This window comes from Boleophthalmus pectinirostris, unplaced genomic scaffold (genome assembly GCF_026225935.1).
Source record: "Boleophthalmus pectinirostris isolate CB_2022bp ecotype Guang Dong unplaced genomic scaffold, ASM2622593v1 HiC_scaffold_17, whole genome shotgun sequence".
Taxonomy (NCBI): domain Eukaryota; kingdom Metazoa; phylum Chordata; class Actinopteri; order Gobiiformes; family Gobiidae; genus Boleophthalmus; species Boleophthalmus pectinirostris.
This window is the reverse complement of record NW_026571115.1, coordinates 38,036,549-38,056,023: the sequence shown is the minus strand read 5'-3', so window position 1 is coordinate 38,056,023 and position 19,475 is coordinate 38,036,549. Positions and strand designations below refer to the sequence as shown.

The following is a 19,475-nucleotide window of genomic DNA, read 5'->3' as shown; positions in this document are numbered from 1 at the left end:
TCTAAAGTTTGTAGGATCCCGCAAAACCAGGCGCCCTGTGGTGAGAGGGCGACTGGGCGAAGAGACCCGTTTGTCTGTGACGTTCTAAAATCTCCCTGTGGAACTCTGAGCAGAGAGAGGAACGAACGTCACTACAGGAGAACATCAGAAGAACCAACGTCACTACAGGAGAACATCAGAAGAACCAACATCACTACAGGAGAACCTCAGAAGAACCAACATCACTACAGGAGAACCTCAGAAGAACCAACATCGCTACAGGAGATCAGAGAAGAACGTTCTGTCTCTCTAGCTTGAGTCGGCCTCTGAGGAACATCTCAAAACATCTGAGCTCTCAAAACAAAAACATGTAAAACATTTTTTTTAAAGCCTTGGCACTGACCTGGTACTCTGCGTGGTTCTTCAGTCCGATCACGAGGAACGGTTCGAAGGCATCCATATACTTCTGAAAATCTGCTCCCAAAACTGAAAGAGACACAAGGGGAAGCTGAGTCCTCCTGTGACCGTGACTCTGGAGTCCAACAACTTCACCGTTTGTGTTTTAAGGCCACCACACACACGACAGGAGAACTCACACGCACGGACACTTTTTGCAGACTTTTAACAAGATGCAGCCAGATATTTTAATCGAGAGATTAGCTTCTATTTTTAGTCGACCTGATGAGCTTTTATTGCTACTTGTCCCGGTCAAACAGAAGTAAACATCAAGACCAAAAATTCCAGTGAATTCATCTGATATAAAAATGTATTGAACAGATACATATGTTCTCTAGTTTATCAAACTGTTGACCTTTTTTCTGGACCATTTTTGGTTCTAAAGTTCCATCTGTTTTAAACAGACCATGAATGAAACATGGAACAAAAATTATTTCCCAAATTTCAAAGACCTGAAATCATGTAAATAAATGTTTGTATTTCATCATATCTTGTGTTATTCCATCTTTGAACTGTTGATGAAGGGACAGGATAAAAAAAAAAAAAAGTATTTAAAATGATAAAAATGTTCTTGGAAGGACTGACATATTTTATAGAAATAGTTTCTTTCATTTTGAAGTAATATTAAAGTTTTCAGAAGAAAAAAGCCACAAATGATGTAAAATCCTGCACCTTCTACTTGTTTGTACAATTTTCCCTCCGTTACTTTTCCCTCCGTTACCATGAACTTTCTTCATAAAAAATCTCATGAGTCAAAAAGTCAGAGGTTTTTCAACCTAATCTTGTACCATATGGTAGAAAACTATATGAAGCAAATATTCAAACCAGTTTGTTAAGGATATGGAAGTGAGAACCAAGAGTTATCACTGTTTGGATTTATTGACCAAAAAGTGCTGCATATTTCATTCCCTCCGTTACCGACATGAGTTTTTGAAATTTTTTGTCTTGAACTTGAAAGAATCTCACAGGTTTAACTTGACCCTGTTGGAGTGTAACTCTTTCCTACATTCTGATACTTTACTTATTTCAATAGTTCCTCTAGTTTCTGAATAAGAGACATTTGAATGTCAAAAATCTGACCCTGTTTCCTCCGGTAACACTTGACTGGACCCTACTTTTAAACTTCTTAACCCACTACATACAGAGTCCTGGTGAACGGGGAAATGTCCAATCCCATCGTTTCAAACATCGTCTTCCCTCAGGGTTGTGTTTTGTCTCCGTTGCTTTATATTCTGTTTACAGACAAACGAGGGCAGCTACATCATGAAGTTCTCAGATGAAACTGTCCTCCTCTCCTGCAGGGAGCAAACTCAGACCACGACTGAAGCTCTACCTACTCTCACTGGACGGTGTGATAACAACCACCTGGACCTAAATGTAGCTAAAACCAAACAAACTGTCGTGGACTTCCGGATAAAATTTCACAGCCGGACGCCGTACCTTCGACCAGCGTGGACACAGCCATGAGCGCGTCCTCCTGCACGCCCCCAGAGCCCGCCGTGCTCTGGAACATTCTGAGCAGACTCTCCATGACGACGTCGGAGATGTGGAGGGCGTCCTGGTGCTGCACCTTCCGCAGAACGTTCTAGAAAAACACAAACGAAACCCACGACCACGACGAGTTAGAACCACGACGAGATTTTCTGTAGGTTATGTAAACCTATGTGAGGAGAGTTGGTGCTGACCTGGAGCGTGGCGCAGAGGAGGGACTGCAGGTCGTTGTACTGCATCCGGTCGGACGTGCTCTGGATGTGAGACTGAAACACACCGAGGGCAAAGGTCAAAAACAAAACAAAAAGACAGAACTTTGAACAAATTAAATCAATGAAACAAGATCTCGTCTGTACAAATGGAACTCAGGTTCAGTTTCTTAAAGATGCACTGTGTAACTTTTCCGGTGGAGAGCGTCGTTCATCTGCTCGTCTCCATGGTGATGTTACGGCGCGGTCTGGGATGTTCCAAAGTACGGCATTAAATGAAAATCTGTTGTATTTATTCAATTACACGCATCAAGAACCTTGGACTTCCGGTCATCACACAGTTCACACTGGGAAGGATTTTCCAAAAAAGTGAGCATCAAACCTCCATGTTTGTTTTCCCAGTGGGACGTGTCTATTGTCAAAGTCGGATCTTTTCAAGTCTTTTGAACCATTTCACTTTTGTTTCTGCTTCTGATATTGTCATATTTTAGTTTTGGGATTCGGACGACGTCATTGTGTGATTGAAAACGACTCGAGAAACATGTTTGTGAACTTCATAAATGTAAAAGTGAATCAGATGTGTGTGACTCAAACCTCTGTTCAAACTGTTTCTCTTCCCAACGGAATAGAAAAATAGTGAAAGGTGAAGGTGATGGGCAGGATTGATCCACAGGAAGAACCAAAAAGGAAACATTTGTCCGACTAAGAAATCATCCTGAGTTTACAGAGAACATTTTGTATGTGGAGCGACGACAAAACAAAATCCGGTTTGTTAATGTTAGAGGAGCAGAAGACAAACAGACTGAGCTGCACTTTCTTGTTCTTGTGGTTTTACAGAAACATCACGTCTTGGTCTTTGCAGTGGAAAGTGTTTCTTGGTGAACAGTTGGAGACTTTCACTTTGGTGTTGACTTTTTAAATTCGTAACCGAGGTTAAGCGAAGGATCGGGATTGTTGTTTTGTTGTCGCTCCACATACAAAATGTTCTCTGTAAACTCGGGATGATTTCTTAGTCAGACAAATGTTTCCTTTTTGGTTCTTCTGTGGATCAATCCTGCCCATCACCTTCACCTTTCACTATTTTTCAATTCCTTTGGGAAGAGAAACAGTTTGAACAGAGGTTTGAGTCACACACATCTGATTCACTTTTGCATTTATAAAGTTCACAAACATGTTTCTCGAGTCGTTTTCAATCACACAATGACGTCGTCCGAATCCCAAAACTAAAATATGACAATATCAGAAGCAGAAACAAAAGTGAAATGGTTCAAAAGACTTGAAAAGATCGACTTTGACAATAGACACGTCCCACTGGGAAAACAAACATGGAGGTTTGATGCTCACTTTTTCAGAAAATCCTTCCCAGTGTGAACTGCACGATGACCGGAAGTCGGAGATTCTTGATGCTTGTATTACACGAGTTGTTCTTTCTCAAAACTACTGAAAAAAATCACATGGATTATTTCTGCGAGTGAGCCCACGTCTCCACAGATCTGACCCGTCACTTGCCCCGGTGATGTGGTGTGATATTGTAGAAATAGTGACACATCTACAGAGTGAAGCAGGTGTTGGACCCTGTGCTCAGACTAAAGCTGCGTTCAGACGGCGTCAAAAAACCCTGGACGTCTGTGGTTGGAGCGTCTTTGTGTTTGAGTTCAGACGCCCTCGACGAGCATCACGGACGCCGCGGACCAAAAACACGTGAGGCGTGTCCAGGGCGTCGCCGCGGTCGGTGAGTCGTGTTTTCCCGTCGAGAGACTTTAGTGTTTCTGTTACATAAACTCATCAGCGGCGGCGCGTTTATATTCATACTTCACTAAAGCCGCGGCGTCGAGTTTCTTCTTCTGGTGTTCGTGGTTCCGGGTTTTTCTCTTTCTCCTCCTTCTGGATGATCACGTCTCTACATCACGGGATACTCGTCCCTGATTGGTTGACGTGGTGTGTTCGACGACAAAAGTTCAGCTTTTTCAGCTTCTGATGCCGACGCTCAAAATGTGCCACATCAACAGCAGATTCTCGCCACAAAACCACAGGACGTCTCAGACGAGCGTCCACGTGGAGCCGACGCCGCGACGCTCCAGTCTGAACGCAGCTTCACTCAGTGCAACTTTAAATAACTAGAAGAACACGGTCTGAGGTGTGAGGTGTGAGGTGTGAGGTCTGTGGTCTGAGGTCTGTGGACTGACCTCCATCTGCAGGACGTGTCTGAGCCGCTCCATGATCACCAGTGTGATTTTCTGCACCGCCGGGTAACAATCTTTAGCGCTGTTCTTCACGATCTCCATCAGGGCCTCGTACGCCGCCGAGCGAAGGTTATTCTGATGCCCGTCCGGTCTGGAGCAAGAAACAAAACACAAAATAAAACACACGAAATAAAACCACAAGTAACCATCCTCAGAGTCAAACCAGGACAGTTTGGTTTAACTCTTTCCCCCATGAAGACGACATTTGACGACCCCCTTGTTTCCTTAATGACGACTTCTGACTCCTCCGCTGTTTCACTAAAGACGTGATGACGACCTTTAGAAACGACTCGGTTTTTCACATATAAACAGAGACTGTGATTGGTCGGGGCCACTACAATCCACACTAGACGGACCAATAGGATTCAAGGAGATGTTTTCATCGATTTTTTCCGAAGTTAATCGAAGTAGTGACGATTGTAGCTTCCAGAAAAAACACATCATGAAACACGTGCAGTGGAAAGATGGCGGCGCTGCGGAGCACAGTTTTAGAAATAATGAGGAGCGGGTGTATTTTATGGATAAGTTTAGAGAAAGTGACTTTTATAGATTTCAAAGTGATGATGAAGTTGATTATAAAGTGGAAAACAGCGACAGCGACAGACTTACAGAGAGTGAAACTTATGAAAGTGAGAATGCAGCTGATGCGTCTGTGTGGAGTCCTGCGATGTCCCAACAAACTATCAGGGCTTTATACTCGATTATGAACCAAAAAACCTGAAATCTGGATGTTGCTCAGGCGAGTCCTTTAAAATATTTCAGTCTTTTTTTCCAAGATGCAACGTATAACAGAATCACTACAGAAACAAACGTTTATGTGAAGCTCTGCACATGAGAAAGTAACAAAGATGATAAATACTGAACACCCACTGACGGGGAGAGTTTTATTATTATATTATTATATTATTATATTATAATAAGCTAAATTAGTTGAATAAATTAAATAAGTTGAATAAGTTAAATGGAAAAAAATGAATCAGGTGCACACAGGTGAACAACAGGTAAAAACAGGTGCACACTTGGCTTTACTGTATCTGCTGATATGAAATCTGTTTAAATTACTTTGACAAAGTATATTTTTTATTTTTTTATTAATATAGTTCTCAGAACCTGCAGATATCAGATGCTGAATGTAGTTTTTTTGTTTTTGATTTTGCACCTGACCAGGTAAACTCTCATTTTCAGTGAGCTGTTATAAAATTGTAAATGAGTTGAATCACATTTAAACATCCAGAAATGAAGAGTTCAGAGTCTGAAGTTTCCAGAGATACAAATACGTCTGTGTTACAATGAAGTTCATGAGTGTAAAAATCATTTATAATCACTCATGGAAGTTTGTTTTCTTTTATGCAGTGATGCTGTGTGGGCAGAACTAGTAACACATGTGTGGGTTGTTCCTAGTCGGCGTCCGGGGGGGAAAGAGTTAAAGATCTAATCCTGATTTCAACGGTTCTGTTTGTGTTTGACTTGATGTTTGTGACAGAAACTCTGAAGCGACAAACGAACACGAGAGTCACATTCAGAAGATGTTTGTGCAGAATCAGACCCCACAGAGACACGGGGAGGGCATCTGACTCACACGGACATTTCAGAACGTGTTTGTACAGATCCAGACTACGGGCCGAGATGTTCAGACGTCCCGCAGAGGTTCTCACCGGTCTGTGGTCTCCAGAAGTTTCTCCACGATGAGCTCAAAGGTGGAGGACAGACAGTAGGTGGCCGGCTCCTCCTGCTCCTCCGCTGCTTCTGTCGCCTCGTACGCAGCTTCAGCCAGAGACGAGAACGCCTGGAACAAACAGGAACGAACAGGAACGTCAAAGGAACGTCAAAGAACAAGAACCAAACCGCAAAAAGAACCACAGCCAGAAGAGAAAAGAACCTCACAGAACATCAGTAGAGATCAGCTGATGTGGATTTTTTGAGCTGATAAATATTTTCTCTTTTTATCCCATGGTGAGGTCCACAGGTTTATCGTAAGTTAAAGTCACAGATTCACTTTTGTAAAAATAAATCCTTCATTTCACAATGTGTAAAATCAGTTACACATTTGTGCCACAAACACACGACGAGCTTCTGTTTTCATTTGACTCATGAATTCAAAACCACAGAACAGACTGAGCCAGAGCAAAAAAAGAGAAATGGGCATCGAATCCCAGTATTGAGTATCGAGAATCGATATCACCCCCAGACCACAACATCACAAAGACCAGGAACAGACAGGGAAAGAGACGTGTGTGTGTGTGTAAGTGTGTTGCTCGTGGGCACACACCCAGCAGACGTTGGAGGTGTGTGTGTGTTGTGTGTGTGTGTGTTTGTTGTGTGTGTGTGTGTGTTTATGTGTGTGTGTGTTTATGTTTATGTGTGTGTGTGTTTATGTTTATGTGTGTGTGTGTTTATGTTTATGTGTGTGTGTGTTTATGTGTGTGTGTTTATGTTTATGTGTGTGTGTGTGTTGCTCGTGGGCACACACCCAGCAGATGTTGGAGGTGTGTGTGTGTGTGTGTGTGTGTAAGTGCGTTGCTCGTGGGCACACACCCAGCAGACGTTGGAGGTGTGTGTGTGTGTGTGTGTGTGTGTGTGTGTGTGTGTGTGTGTGCGTGTGTGCGTGTGTGCGTGTGTAAGTGCGTTGCTCGTGGGCACACACCCAGCAGACGTTGGAGGCGACCCGCGGCTCGGCGCTCAGTCCGTCGATCAGACACTGCAGCAGAGGAGCCAGGTACATGTCGTTTATCGCCGCCTCGGGCATCAGCTCACAGATCCTCCCCACGGTCCAGGCCGTCGTGTCCCGCACCACCACCGACGGGTCCTTCATCAGCTCGATCATCGTCGGCATCCCCTGACCGACAGGAAGGAGGAGGAAGAAGAAGAAGGAAGAAGAAGAAGGAGAAGAAGAAGAAGAGAGAGTGAGAGGGGGGAGTCCTTCATTCTCCCCACACTGGGGCGACACGTCCAGAGGAGGGCGCTGTGTGAAACTCACACCTGTACCAAGGGTTAAAGGTCAAACTGTCCTGTGGGGTCAGATGGGGTCACACAGCGGCATCCGGGTGGGGTCAGGTGAGGTGGTTTGAGGTGGTAGGGTATAGTTGGGGTCAGTAGGGGTCAGAGTGGGGTCAGAGTGGGGTCAATAGGGGTCAGTGTGGGGTCATTAGGGGTCAGTAGGGGTCAGTGTGGGGTCAGCAGGGGTCAGACTGACCTGTATAATGATGGGTTTGAGGTGGTTGAGCTCAGGTCCTTCCAGGATGGAGCCAAAGGCCATGACGGAGGCGTCGCGGTACCTCCAGTCGGGGTGTTTGATGTTCTCTTTGATGAAGGGCAGAACGTGAGGAACCACGTCGTCCTCGCAGCAGGTGGCGAGCAGCATGAGGCACACGCCCGCCGCCTTACACGGGTTCCAGTCGTCATCATCGTCGTTCTCGTCCTGAAGGAAAACGCGCGGTTAAGACCTGAGGGGGTCACGGAGCGTCGGCTGCTCACACGGTCAAAGTCAAAGTCGTTTGTGCAAATGAAAAGTAAAAACAAAAACAAAAAAACTGCCCAAATACTGGACAGAGTCTGAGGAGCAGAAACACCAGAACGTTTTTGTCTAAAATGTTTTTAGGTTGTTTTTTTTAAATCATGTGATTCGGGTTCCACAAACACTTGTCGTGTTTTTGGGTGTGTGGGTCAGTGAGCTGGTACTCGTTTGGTCAGGGTCTGTGTCAGTGCAGTGGGAGCGGACACACACGGGAGCGCGCGGGGCGCACACACGGGCGCACGGACACACGCGAGCGCTGTTACCTGTTTGGTGAGGGTCTGGGTGAGGATGGGCACCAGGTATTGTAGGGCTCCTTTGGCGTAGAACTTGCTGGTGTGCTCCGGGGGGCGTCCCTGCTCCGAGGCCTGACACACACACACACACACACACACAGACACACACAGACACACACAGACACACACAGACACACACAGACACACACAGACACACACAGACACACACAGACACACACACACACAGGAGGAGAAACACACACGTTAAAACTGAACTGAAGAGTGAGTGCAAGAACATCTGTCACTAACCATCAGGGATTATGTAACCCTGCCCCCTGCCCCCCCCAACCCCCTGCCAACCCCCCCTCCCTCCAGCCGCACTCAGAGCCCAGAGTCGGGGGGGGGGGGGGGGGGGGGGTTGTGGGAGGCCGTGTGTGTAACTACCGAAGTGTTTGAACCAAATCTTCAGCCTGAACCTGAGAGGCCTCGACAGGTGCAGGTGTGGCAGGTGTGACAGGTGCGACAGGTGCGGCAGGTGTTACCTCAGATGCCTCGATGGCCAGGTCCATCTCCTCGTCACAAACGTTGGACCAGAACTCGATCCCCTGTAGAGCCACTTCATCAATGTCGCTCTTCATCGCCTCAATCGTGATCTGCACCAGGACGGACGGATTAGAACAAGAAGAGAACGAAGAGAAGAAGAGGAGAGGAGAAGAAAAGGGGGAGGAGGAAGAGGAGGAAGAGGAGGAGAGGAGAGGAGGAGAGATCTGCACCAGGACAGATGGATTAGAACAAGAAGAGAACGAAGAGAAGAGGAGGAGAGGAGGAGAAAAGGAGGAGGAGGAAGAGGAGGAGAGGAGGAGAGAGGGAGGAAGAGGAGGAAGAGGAGGAAGAGCAGAGTGTGTAGACAGAGTTGGACTCACGGCGAAGAGCGCGGGGCCCATGTAAGTCTCCATGTACTGATAATACAGAGACATGATCTTCACCAGGTTCTGAAGAGCCGCCACACGCACCTGCCGGGGTCAGAGGTCAAAGGTCACAACACACAAACGCCAACAATGACAACTTGACATTATTTTATCATAATAATAATAATAATAATAATAATAATAATAACAATAACAATAACAATCATAATCCTGGTGTGTCAGACTCACCCTGGTGTCTGGACACTGAGTGGCCTCACACACGACCTGCATGATGAAGTGACGCTCCGACTGAAACACACACACAACTGTTACACACAACTGTTACACACAACTGTTACACACAGCTGTTACACACAACTGTTACACACAGCTGTTACACACACAACTGTTACACACAACTGTTACACACAACTGTTACACACACAACGAGAAACACACAACTGTTACACACAAACACACAACTGTTACACACAACTGTTACACACAACTGTTACACACAACTGTTACACACAACTGTTACACACAACTGTTACACACAACTGTTACACACAACACATGTTACACACACACACACTGTTACACACACAACTGTTACACACAACTGTTACACACAACGAGATACACACAACTGTTACACACAACTGTTACACACAACTGTTACACACAACTGTTACACACAACTGTTACACACAACGAGATACACACAACTGTTACACACAACGAGATACACACAACTGTTACAACGAGATACACACAACGAGATACACACAACGAGATACACACAACTGTTACACACAACGAGATACACACAACTGTTACACACAACGAGATACACGGGCATGTGCACACACTCGGGGCGCACGCACACACACTCGGGGCGCGCGCACACACACACACACTCGGGGCGCGCGCACACACACACGCACACACACTCGGGGCGCGCACACACACACACACACACTCGGGGCGCGCGCACACACACACACACACTCGGGGCGCGCACACACACACACACACACACACTCGGGGCGCGCGCACACACACACTCGGGGCGCGCACACACACACACACACACACACACACTCGGGCGCGCACACACACACACACACACACTCGGGGCGCGCGCACACACACACACACGGGGCGCGCGCACACACACACTCGGGGCGCGCACACACACACACACACTCGGGGCGCGCACACACACACTCGGGGCGCGCACACACACACACACACACTCGGGGCGCGCACACACACACACACACACACTCGGGGCGCGCACACACACACACACACGGGGTGCGCACACACACACTCGGGCGCGCACACACACACTCACGGGCGCGCGCACACACACACTCGGGGGCGCGCACACACACACACACTCGGGGCGCGCACACACACACTCGGGGCGCGCACACCACACACACACACACACACACTCGGGGCGTGCGCACACACACACTCGGGGCGCGCACACACACACAAACACACACACTCGGGGCGCGCACACACACACACACACACACACACACACACACAGCAGCACAGAACTGGTCAGAGTCGTGTTTCTTGGTTGAGGAGAGTTGAGGAGGGAGTTGGTGTAGTACGAGTGTGTAGTTGTAGTAGTAGTAGTATATAGTAGTAATAGTAGCAGTAGTACACAGTAGTATTTGTAGTACTAGTACCTCTCGGTCGAAGTTGGCCTTGGTGAACTCCAGAGAGTTGAGGAGGGCGTTGGTGGCGGCGAGCTTCACGTTGTTGCTTGGTTCTTCTTTCCTCATGCCCTGGATAATCGCCGTCAGGATCTGATTGGCCTTTTCCTGCAGGTGCTCGGGGTCCTACACACACACACACACACACACACACACACACACACAACACACACACACACACACACACACACACACACACACACACACACACGCACACACACACACACACACACACGCACACACACACACACACACACAACGCACAAGAACAAACAAAAGAGCAGTTACTACATGACTAGAGTATCAGGAGTAGTACAGGACAGGAGTACATGACTGCAGTAGTAGTAGTAGTAGTAGTAGTAGTAGTAGTGGTGCATTAGTATAAACACTTTTCTAGACTCGGCTGGTGTAGCCACAGCTGCCCTGGGACAGACTGACAGGACAGAGGCGGCTCATACAGACGACGAACACGACCTGCGGCCTCCAGAGTGACCTCAAGTACAGCCGCAGTAGTAACAGTAGTAGTATTCGCAGTAGTAGTATTCACAGTAGTAGTACTCACGATGTCCTGGCAGATGTAGCCGATGGCCTCCAGCGTGCTCTCCCTCATGTGCTCCGTGCTCTGGCTCTGGGGGTTGGTCATGTTCTTGACCAGTTCCTGGATCAGGTCGGGCCACTGGTTCACGGGGATTTCTGCGCAGGCGATTCCCGCCACACACTGAGACGCCGAGCTCGGGCGGTAGTTCTCCGTGCCCAGGGTCTGCAGCACCTGACGGGGGCACGACACACACGTCAAATACACACAATACACACACACACACAAAGGGAAAGAGAAGGAAACTAACTTAAGAGGCTTTTTAAATTTTAAAGTGCGTCGTGCTTGAACGACAAAAAACCGAGTCTATATATGTGGGTACATTTATATACATGTATGTATATGTGTGTATTATACCTGTGTATATGATATATACATACATATATTTGTAGTTGTTACATTTGGACTGACATGCAGGTCCTGTGAGTTTATGTCTTGTACAGGAAATGAGAAGTGTGTTTGTTCTTAGTTAATTTGGGCCAGTAGAAAAAAGAGGTGGGGTTAAATAAGAATCCACTTCCTCCACTTCCTTTTTCAGACACAAGGAAAATGTGAGTGACATTTATTTTCACTTATTATTACACAAAAAGATTTACTTTATGTTTTCCATCTATGTACTTATGTTCTCTGTGCGTGTTCCATGTGTTACTGTCTGAATAAACATTCAAACACACACAGGCACACACACACAAACACACACACACACACACACACACAAACACACACACACACACACACACATGAAATATACACACGAAATATACACACACAAAAAAACAAAAACACCACAATCTTACACAAAAACACACACAGGCAGAGTCACACACTGACATGTAAGTACAAAAAAAAGACAAAAAAACACACACACACACACAATCATACACAAAAACACACAAAAATATCCCAAAAACGCACAGTCACACACACAAAAATACAAAAGGCATCTACAATCGCACAGAAACACACCACAAATACACAAAAAATACACACACAGAAACACAAAAAACACACAAACGAACACAATCACACACACACCAAACATACAAACACACACAAACTCGTTCCAGGGGGATTATTTACTGCACCAGCTCAGATTTAGATTTCCATGCTCCATTTATTGGTTTGTTTTAGAAGTTTCTCTCCTCTCTTTGCTCTCTGTGCTAACTCCCTCCCCCTTCAGAGCACCATCACACACACTCTCGTTGTGCGTCGCACCAATGACCCTCCTGCACAAACACCAGGTTTGTCCAGTCGCCGTGTTCAGTTTTGTGTCGTGTTTTTTTGTGTTTTTATGGAGAGTTGTGGTGCGGGCGCGGGTGGGCGGAGCCTCGTACAGACTGACTGTGAGGAGGGTTTGAATATGGCCCCGGGAGAGATCTCTAGATGACTCAAACATGCGTGGAGGACTCTGAAACCTCTTTGGCAGGTTTGTGATGAGGAACATTAGAACATGGAGGAGGAGAACAAAAATCTAAATGTGTTTGCGGTTAAATCCCCAAAGACTCCGCCCCCCTTGACCCCGTGAGCGGTGGGCGGTGCTTCGTGCTGTGTGGTGCGTGGAGGTTGGAGGTTCTTACGTATTTCTTGATCTCCTTCCTGGCGTTGGCGTCGATGGCGAGCCAGCGCTGCTGATACTGCGCCTTCAGCTCCGGGTCTTTGGACGTGACCGAGTTTTTGATCTGGAGCCCGGCGGCGACTCGAGCCACCTGAGTGTTCCCGGGGTTCGCCAGGACCTTGGACAGCTCCACCAGGAACAGCGGCTGACGAGGACGAGGACGAGGAAGAGGAGGAGAGGGTTAGAGGAGGACGAGGAAGAGGAGGACGAGGAAGAAGAGGAGGTTAGAGGAGGACGAGGAAGAGGAGGAGAGGGTTAGAGGAGGACGAGGACGAGGAAGAGAAGGAGGAGGAGGAGGAGAAGGTTAGGAGGACGAGGAAGAGGAAGAGGAGGAGAGGGTTAGAGGAGGACGAGGACAAGGAAGAGGAGGAGAGGGTTAGAGAGGAGGAAGAGGAGGAGAGGGTTAGAGGAGGACGAGGACGAGGAGGAGAAGGTTAGACGAGGACGAGGAAGAGGAGGAGAAGGTTAGACGAGGAAGAGGAGGAGAGGGTTAGAGGAGGACGAGGAAGAGGAGGAGGAGGTTAGACGAGGACGAGGAGGAGGAAGAGAAGGAGAAGGTTAGGAGGACGAGGAAGAGGAGGTTAGAGGAGGATGAGAAGGTTAGACGAGGACAAGGACGAGGAGGAGAAGGTTAGACGAGGACAAGGACGAGGAGGAGGAGGAGAAGGTTAGACGAGGAGGACGAGGAGAGGAGGAGAAGGTTAGACGAGGACGAGGAAGAAGAGGAGGAGGAAGAGAAGGAGAAGGTTAGGAGGACGAGGAAGAGGAGAAGGTTAGACGAGGAAGAGGAGGAGAAGGTTAGACGAGGACGAGGAAGAGGAGGTTAGAGGAGGTTCAAGGAGGAGAGGTGAGAGGGTTAGAGGAGGAGAGGGAGAGATGGAAGAGAGGAAGAGGAGAGGAAGAGGAGAGGAAGAGGATTAGGCAGAACCATGGAGAGCTCCCCCTGGTGGGTCAGAGGAGCAGAGTTGGACTCACCAGGTTTTCCATGGCCGCCTGCTCCAGAAACTTCTGTGCCGCCTCCAGTTCATTTCGGTCTGAAAAAGAATTTGAAGTTAGTGTCACATTTTCCAAAGCGTCTTCTACTCTTCATCGGGGTTTGGAGACACAATCAAACCCCAAACACTGCTGCTGTTGTGTCCTTAGGCAAGACACTTTCCCTCCCTGTTGTGAGTGTTTGAGTCTCGTTTGTGTCAAATCACAGACGATAAAACTGGAGCTTTAAGACGAAACACAAAACCTCAGGAGCAGATTTAAGACGATTTAAGACACAAAAACTGTTCTAAAATTTACAATATTAAAAAAAAAAGCAAGCTCCACAATTTCTCAGATTTGTTGAGATATTTTAGGAACTTTTTAAACCTCAGAGCCAAAAAAAAAAAAAAAAATCACCACAAAGGAAAAGCCCCTGTGAAAAATATTGACCCAAACACAGAGCTCCAACCTCCTGCCCCGAACCTGAAGCTCCGTCGTCGAGCTCTGAACCTCAAGTGTCCTCACCGCCGAAGTCCTGCAGCTCCCGGGCGCGAGCATAGAGACGGGCGCGGAGACGGGCGCGGAGACGGGCGCGGAGACGGGCGCGGAAACATCTATTAAAAGTTCTCAGGGCAGACGGGCATCAAAATTGTACTTCTGACTAATTATCTTTCAAAATGTTTAGTTCTTCAGCGCAGGTTTAAGTCTGAGCGTCGCGGGCAGTTCACCTGAGGGGGCGGGGCTCACCTGAGGGGGCGGGGCTCACCTGAGGGGGCGGGACTACAGCTGGTTTAGAGGAAACACCCAGACACGGGGAGAACATGCAAACTCCACACAGCAAGAACTCTGGGAAGCTGCCGACACGACACAAACCTCGATACGTTTTTCGATACACTGCACCTCTGACTCTGTACGATTTCAAACCGTTTCAACGTGATTCAGTGAAAAACAAAAGGCTCTGATTCTAAAAGTCGACCAAGTTTGTGCAGTTAATATGAAAAACACAAATTTTATTCAAAACTGTGAAAATGTGAAAACAATTGCAGCTCTTAAACAAAATTATTTAGTAAAATAAACCTAAAAATCGTCTTGGTGATTTATCGATACATCAGCCTACGACATCGATTCTGTATCATCACGTTCAATGATACAATATGTCGATATTTCAATATTTCTGCACATCACGAACAAGATCGAAGCCCGTTTGGAAAAGACAAAGGTTCTATTCCCAGAAACGAAAGGTTAACCACTCTGCCACAGCACAGGAAACGCTCAAAAGTTAAAAAAGATCAAGTAAAACTGAATGTTTTCTTTTCCTCCGTGGCTCAAAGTGACTCTGACATAATCCCTCTGCTCCTGCTGCTCCTCAACACCACACCGAAAGTCTGGACCACACTCACACACACAGACACACACACACACTCACACACACAGACACACACTCACACACACAGACACACACTCACACACACAGACACACACTCACACACACAGACACACACACACACACACAGACACACACTCACACACACAGACACACACTCGGACGTGCGAAGAGATCGAAGGTTTAAAAAGCGTTTTATAAATCAGACTCTGGTCCCGTTTTGATCGAATCGAGGAGCGTTCACCTGAAACGAGACGATTTCCACAACACGAGAAAAAAAAACAAAAACACGTGACTGAACAAAACTCTGACTAAATAAACGACGTGATTCAGTTTCAAGTTCAGGCTCACAGTTTTTATTTTCTGTCACATCTTCGTTGACGTTCTAGAGCCGCTTTTTGGAAATATGAGATGTAACTCCTAAGACTTTCTGTCCAAACCAAAAGTAAAGAAAAAAAAAACAAACCTCCAGATCATTTTCCTCGGAGGTTTAAGAACATGTCCGAGTCTGAACCACAGGGAGGAGCAGGACCCCACAGAGACCCGGGGAGCTGAGACTCTGATGAGGTTTGCTCTTATTTCGGTTTGAGATGGTCGTTTCTGAACGTGTCTCGGCTGCAGACGTGACGACAGCAGCAGCAGCAGCCGCAGAGACTCTGACGGTTTATAAAAACACTTTCACCGTGTCAGACCAGTTTAACTACAATTTATACAAAGCAGGAAACAGGCTCAATGCCAAAGTTTACTCAGGTAAAGTACGCCCCAAGTATGCCAGAGTACGCCCCAAGAACGCTCAAGAACACCAGAGTACGCCCCAAGAACGCCAGAGTACGCCCCAAGAACGCTCAAGAACACCAGAGTACTCCCCAAGAACGCCAGAGTACGCCCCAAGAACGCTCAAGAACACCAGAGTACGCCCCAAGAACGCCAGAGTACGCCCCAAGAACGCTCAAGAACACCAGAGTACGCCCCAAGAACGCCAGAGTACGCCCAAGAACGCTCAAGAACACCAGAGTACGCCCCAAGAACGCCAGAGTACGCCCCCAAGAACGCTCAAGAACACCAGAGTACGCCCAAGACGCCAAGTACGCCCCAAGAACGCCAGAGTACGCCCCAAGAACGCTCAAGAACGCCAGAGTACGCCCCAAGAACGCTCAAGTACGCCCCAAGAACGCTCAAGAACACCAGAGTACGCCCCAAGAACGCTCAAGTACGCCCCAAGAACGCTCAAGAACACCTGAGTACGCCCCAAGAACGCTCAAGAACACCAGAGTACGCCCCAAGAATGCTCAAGAACACCAGAGTACGCCCCAAGAACGCTCAAGTACGCCCCAAGAATGCTCAAGAACACCTGAGTACGCCCCAAGAACGCTCAAGAACACCAGAGTACGCCCCAAGAACGCTCAAGAACGCCAGAGTACGCCCCAAGAATGCTCAAGAACGCTCAAGTACGCCCCAAGAACGCTCAAGTACGCCCCAAGAACGCCAAAGTACGCCCCAAGAACGCCAGAGTACGCCCCAAGAATGCTCAAGTAGGCCAGAATACACCAGAGTATGCCCAAGTATGCCCCAAGAACGCCCCAAGAACGCCAGAGTACCCCCAAGTACACCCCAAGTACGCTCAAGTACGCCCCAGGAAAGCCAGAGTACACAAGAGTACGCCAAAGTACTACAGCATTCGCCACAGGACTCCCCGGGCCCTTCCTGTGACCAGGTCGAGATCTCCACAGACACTGCTCCACGTTTGACGGGGCTGAAGTAAAAGTTTAAGTAAAAGTAGATACTAGAACAAAGAAATACTCAAGTACAAGTAAAAGTACCACATGAAAATCTTCTTGAGTATTAAAGTATCCATTTAAAACTGTACTTGGAGCTCAAAATCTGTGGGAAATACTATCATAATAATTTTTACGCTAAAAAAGCTTCAAACGCCGTGATTCTGATTCATGTTGAAGTTTATTTCAAACTTTTTTTTGTATTTTTGTTTTGTAAATGGTCACATTTTTCTGCAGAGCTTTTCCACCTTTTGAGACTCAAAGTGATTTACAACAACAAACACACACACACACACAGACACAGACACACACACACAGATACAGACTCCGGGGGTGAGGGGGGGTTAAGTGTCTTGCCCAAGGACACAACTTTCATCTGTGGGATCTGGAATCGCACAAACGTCCAAACGCTCTGAGCCACTGTCGCCCGTTTGTGTTTTGCTCAAACAAACGCGGGAAAAATAAAACCTCAGACTTCTCAGACCAACAGGAAAATACTTTTACTTTTCCAAAAAGTACTGCAGTAAAAGTACAAGTACCTGCTCTCTGAAGTACTACAGTAAAAGTAAAAATATACACTTTAAAATCTACTGTACGTACAGATTCCTAGAGTCTACAGTCAAGTACAGTACTTTACTTTTACTTCATTTCGTCCCCTCTGATGTTGGACTGAGTATTTATTACTATTGTGCTGCTTTTTCTTCGCTCTCGAGTTAAATCCTGTTCTCGTCCTCGTTCTGTTCTGTTCTGTGGACAGATTTGAGCTGAAGGTGTAAAAGTGCATCATGACTCATCATAAAAACAAACTCAAATCTTTGTTTCATTAGTTGTCGTCGTTGTGTTTTGAGAAAAAGGACCCGGAATCTTCTGTTCTGACGGAGTCTCCTCACCGCAAACCTGGAGCCGCTTCGTTTCAGTCACACGAAAACACAAACGTCTCAGTCAAACTCCACAAACCTTCACCAGAAACACCAGAAACACCAGGAGCATCTCAGTCCTGGAGCTGCTCCTCTCGACTCAACTAAAGGAGCTTGATGACATCACGAGGTGGAGCAGAGCGTTTGGAGCTTTGCAGATGTAACAGACTCAAACACGTGAATGAAACAAACACGAGTCCGGCTCTGAGGAACATTAGAACCCGGATTAAAGTTCACAGGGTCAGTTTTGTGTAACTTAAACCTTTAAAGAGAAGATTTCCTGGTGTAATCCGTCGGTTTTATTGTCGTTCATTTGTTTTTCTTTCTTCGTGTTTCAGGTAAACCTGGTCCTGGGGTCAGAGGTCACGTGAGGTCAGACCTGTTCACCTCTGACGTCACGGGTCACGGTTTAAGTCGTTTTATTTTCATTTTATTTTGTCGTAATTTGACCAAAGTCTCGTTTCGTTTCCCTCCCGCCGCCGCCTCCGCCAAACAAGTTTGTGCAGTAACCGAGACCCACCCCTGGCTCCGGGCCCGCGGCTCCTGCGGCTCCGGTGCTCCCCGTGGCCCCTCCGCCCGCAGCCCCGACCCAAACCGCGGCTCCGGCTCCGGTTCTGACGCCGTCACCGAGCGCGCAGCCGGTCCCCGCGGCACCGGCCCGGACCCCGCGCCTCCCTCCCCCCCCGGGCCGGTGCAGGAACAGCCCCGGTACAAGCACAGCCCCCCCGCGGCGTGTCCCCGGGTCAGAGCAGCGGGTCAGAGCGCGGAGGGGAGCCGCATTTGGGTCACGAGAGCCGCGAAACGAGGCGTGGAGCGGCGCAGGTCCGTTAGCCCGGTGCCGTTAGCCCGGTGCCGTTAGCCGCACCGGAAAACAAGAAAATACCGCCTCAAACACAAAACAACGGACAGATTTAACCCGCTCACGGGGCTCTTCCCCCGGGGCAGCTGCGGGGCGCGGTGCCCGGGCTGCGGAGCCTCGGAGCGGCCTGAGAGGAGCGGGAGCCGGGACAAGCGTGACGCCGCTAACTTTAGCTGCGGGGCTAAAGCTAACAGGCGTGGGCAGGTCCGAGCAGGTGCCCGGGCTCCGCGCTCCTCTGCCCGGGCTCAGAGGCGCACAGCCCGGGGCGATCACACCACAGCCCCGGTACACGCAGCTCCACACCGGGACCTGACACCGGGACCGGGCTCAGAGCGAAGCCCGGGAGGGTGTGAGATCTGCGGCATTCTGCGCCAGCTGAGGCCGCTGGAGCTTTAGCCTCGTTAGCTCCGGAGGCTAGTGACACTTCCCTCCTTCAAACTTCAAACCGCTAATGCGCCAAGACGAGCCGCGGCTCCGGCTCCAGCCCGAGCCGCAGCCCGGAGTGTCCCGTCACACACGCCGGGACAGAGGCCACATCTGCGGCCTCCCGCACAAACAGAGGTCGCTGTAGCTTTAGCACCGTTAGCAT

The 19,475-nt window shown here is 48.2% G+C and overlaps 1 protein-coding gene and 1 non-coding gene across 2 annotated transcripts in view; both read right to left on the bottom strand.

Moving 5' to 3' along the window:
* The window catches only part of kpnb1 (karyopherin (importin) beta 1), a 33,887-nt gene that overhangs the window by 13,972 nt on the left and 440 nt on the right, over positions 1-19,475 (bottom strand). Inside the window, exons 2-16 of the mRNA XM_055152449.1 lie at positions 13,955-14,013; positions 12,942-13,124; positions 11,332-11,538; positions 10,743-10,895; positions 9,283-9,342; positions 9,049-9,138; positions 8,668-8,778; positions 8,156-8,257; positions 7,572-7,796; positions 7,023-7,214; positions 6,034-6,164; positions 4,322-4,469; positions 2,121-2,192; positions 1,876-2,020; positions 383-465 (exon numbers count right to left, since the gene is read on the bottom strand). Of these exons, the coding sequence (XP_055008424.1) occupies positions 383-465; positions 1,876-2,020; positions 2,121-2,192; positions 4,322-4,469; positions 6,034-6,164; positions 7,023-7,214; positions 7,572-7,796; positions 8,156-8,257; positions 8,668-8,778; positions 9,049-9,138; positions 9,283-9,342; positions 10,743-10,895; positions 11,332-11,538; positions 12,942-13,124; positions 13,955-14,013 (1,961 nt within the window). The remainder of the gene's footprint in view (positions 1-382; positions 466-1,875; positions 2,021-2,120; positions 2,193-4,321; positions 4,470-6,033; positions 6,165-7,022; positions 7,215-7,571; positions 7,797-8,155; positions 8,258-8,667; positions 8,779-9,048; positions 9,139-9,282; positions 9,343-10,742; positions 10,896-11,331; positions 11,539-12,941; positions 13,125-13,954; positions 14,014-19,475) is intronic.
* Positions 7-131, bottom strand: LOC129408792 (small nucleolar RNA SNORA79). Its single transcript, XR_008632114.1, has one exon. It is a non-coding gene; the product is annotated as a small nucleolar RNA SNORA79 (small nucleolar RNA).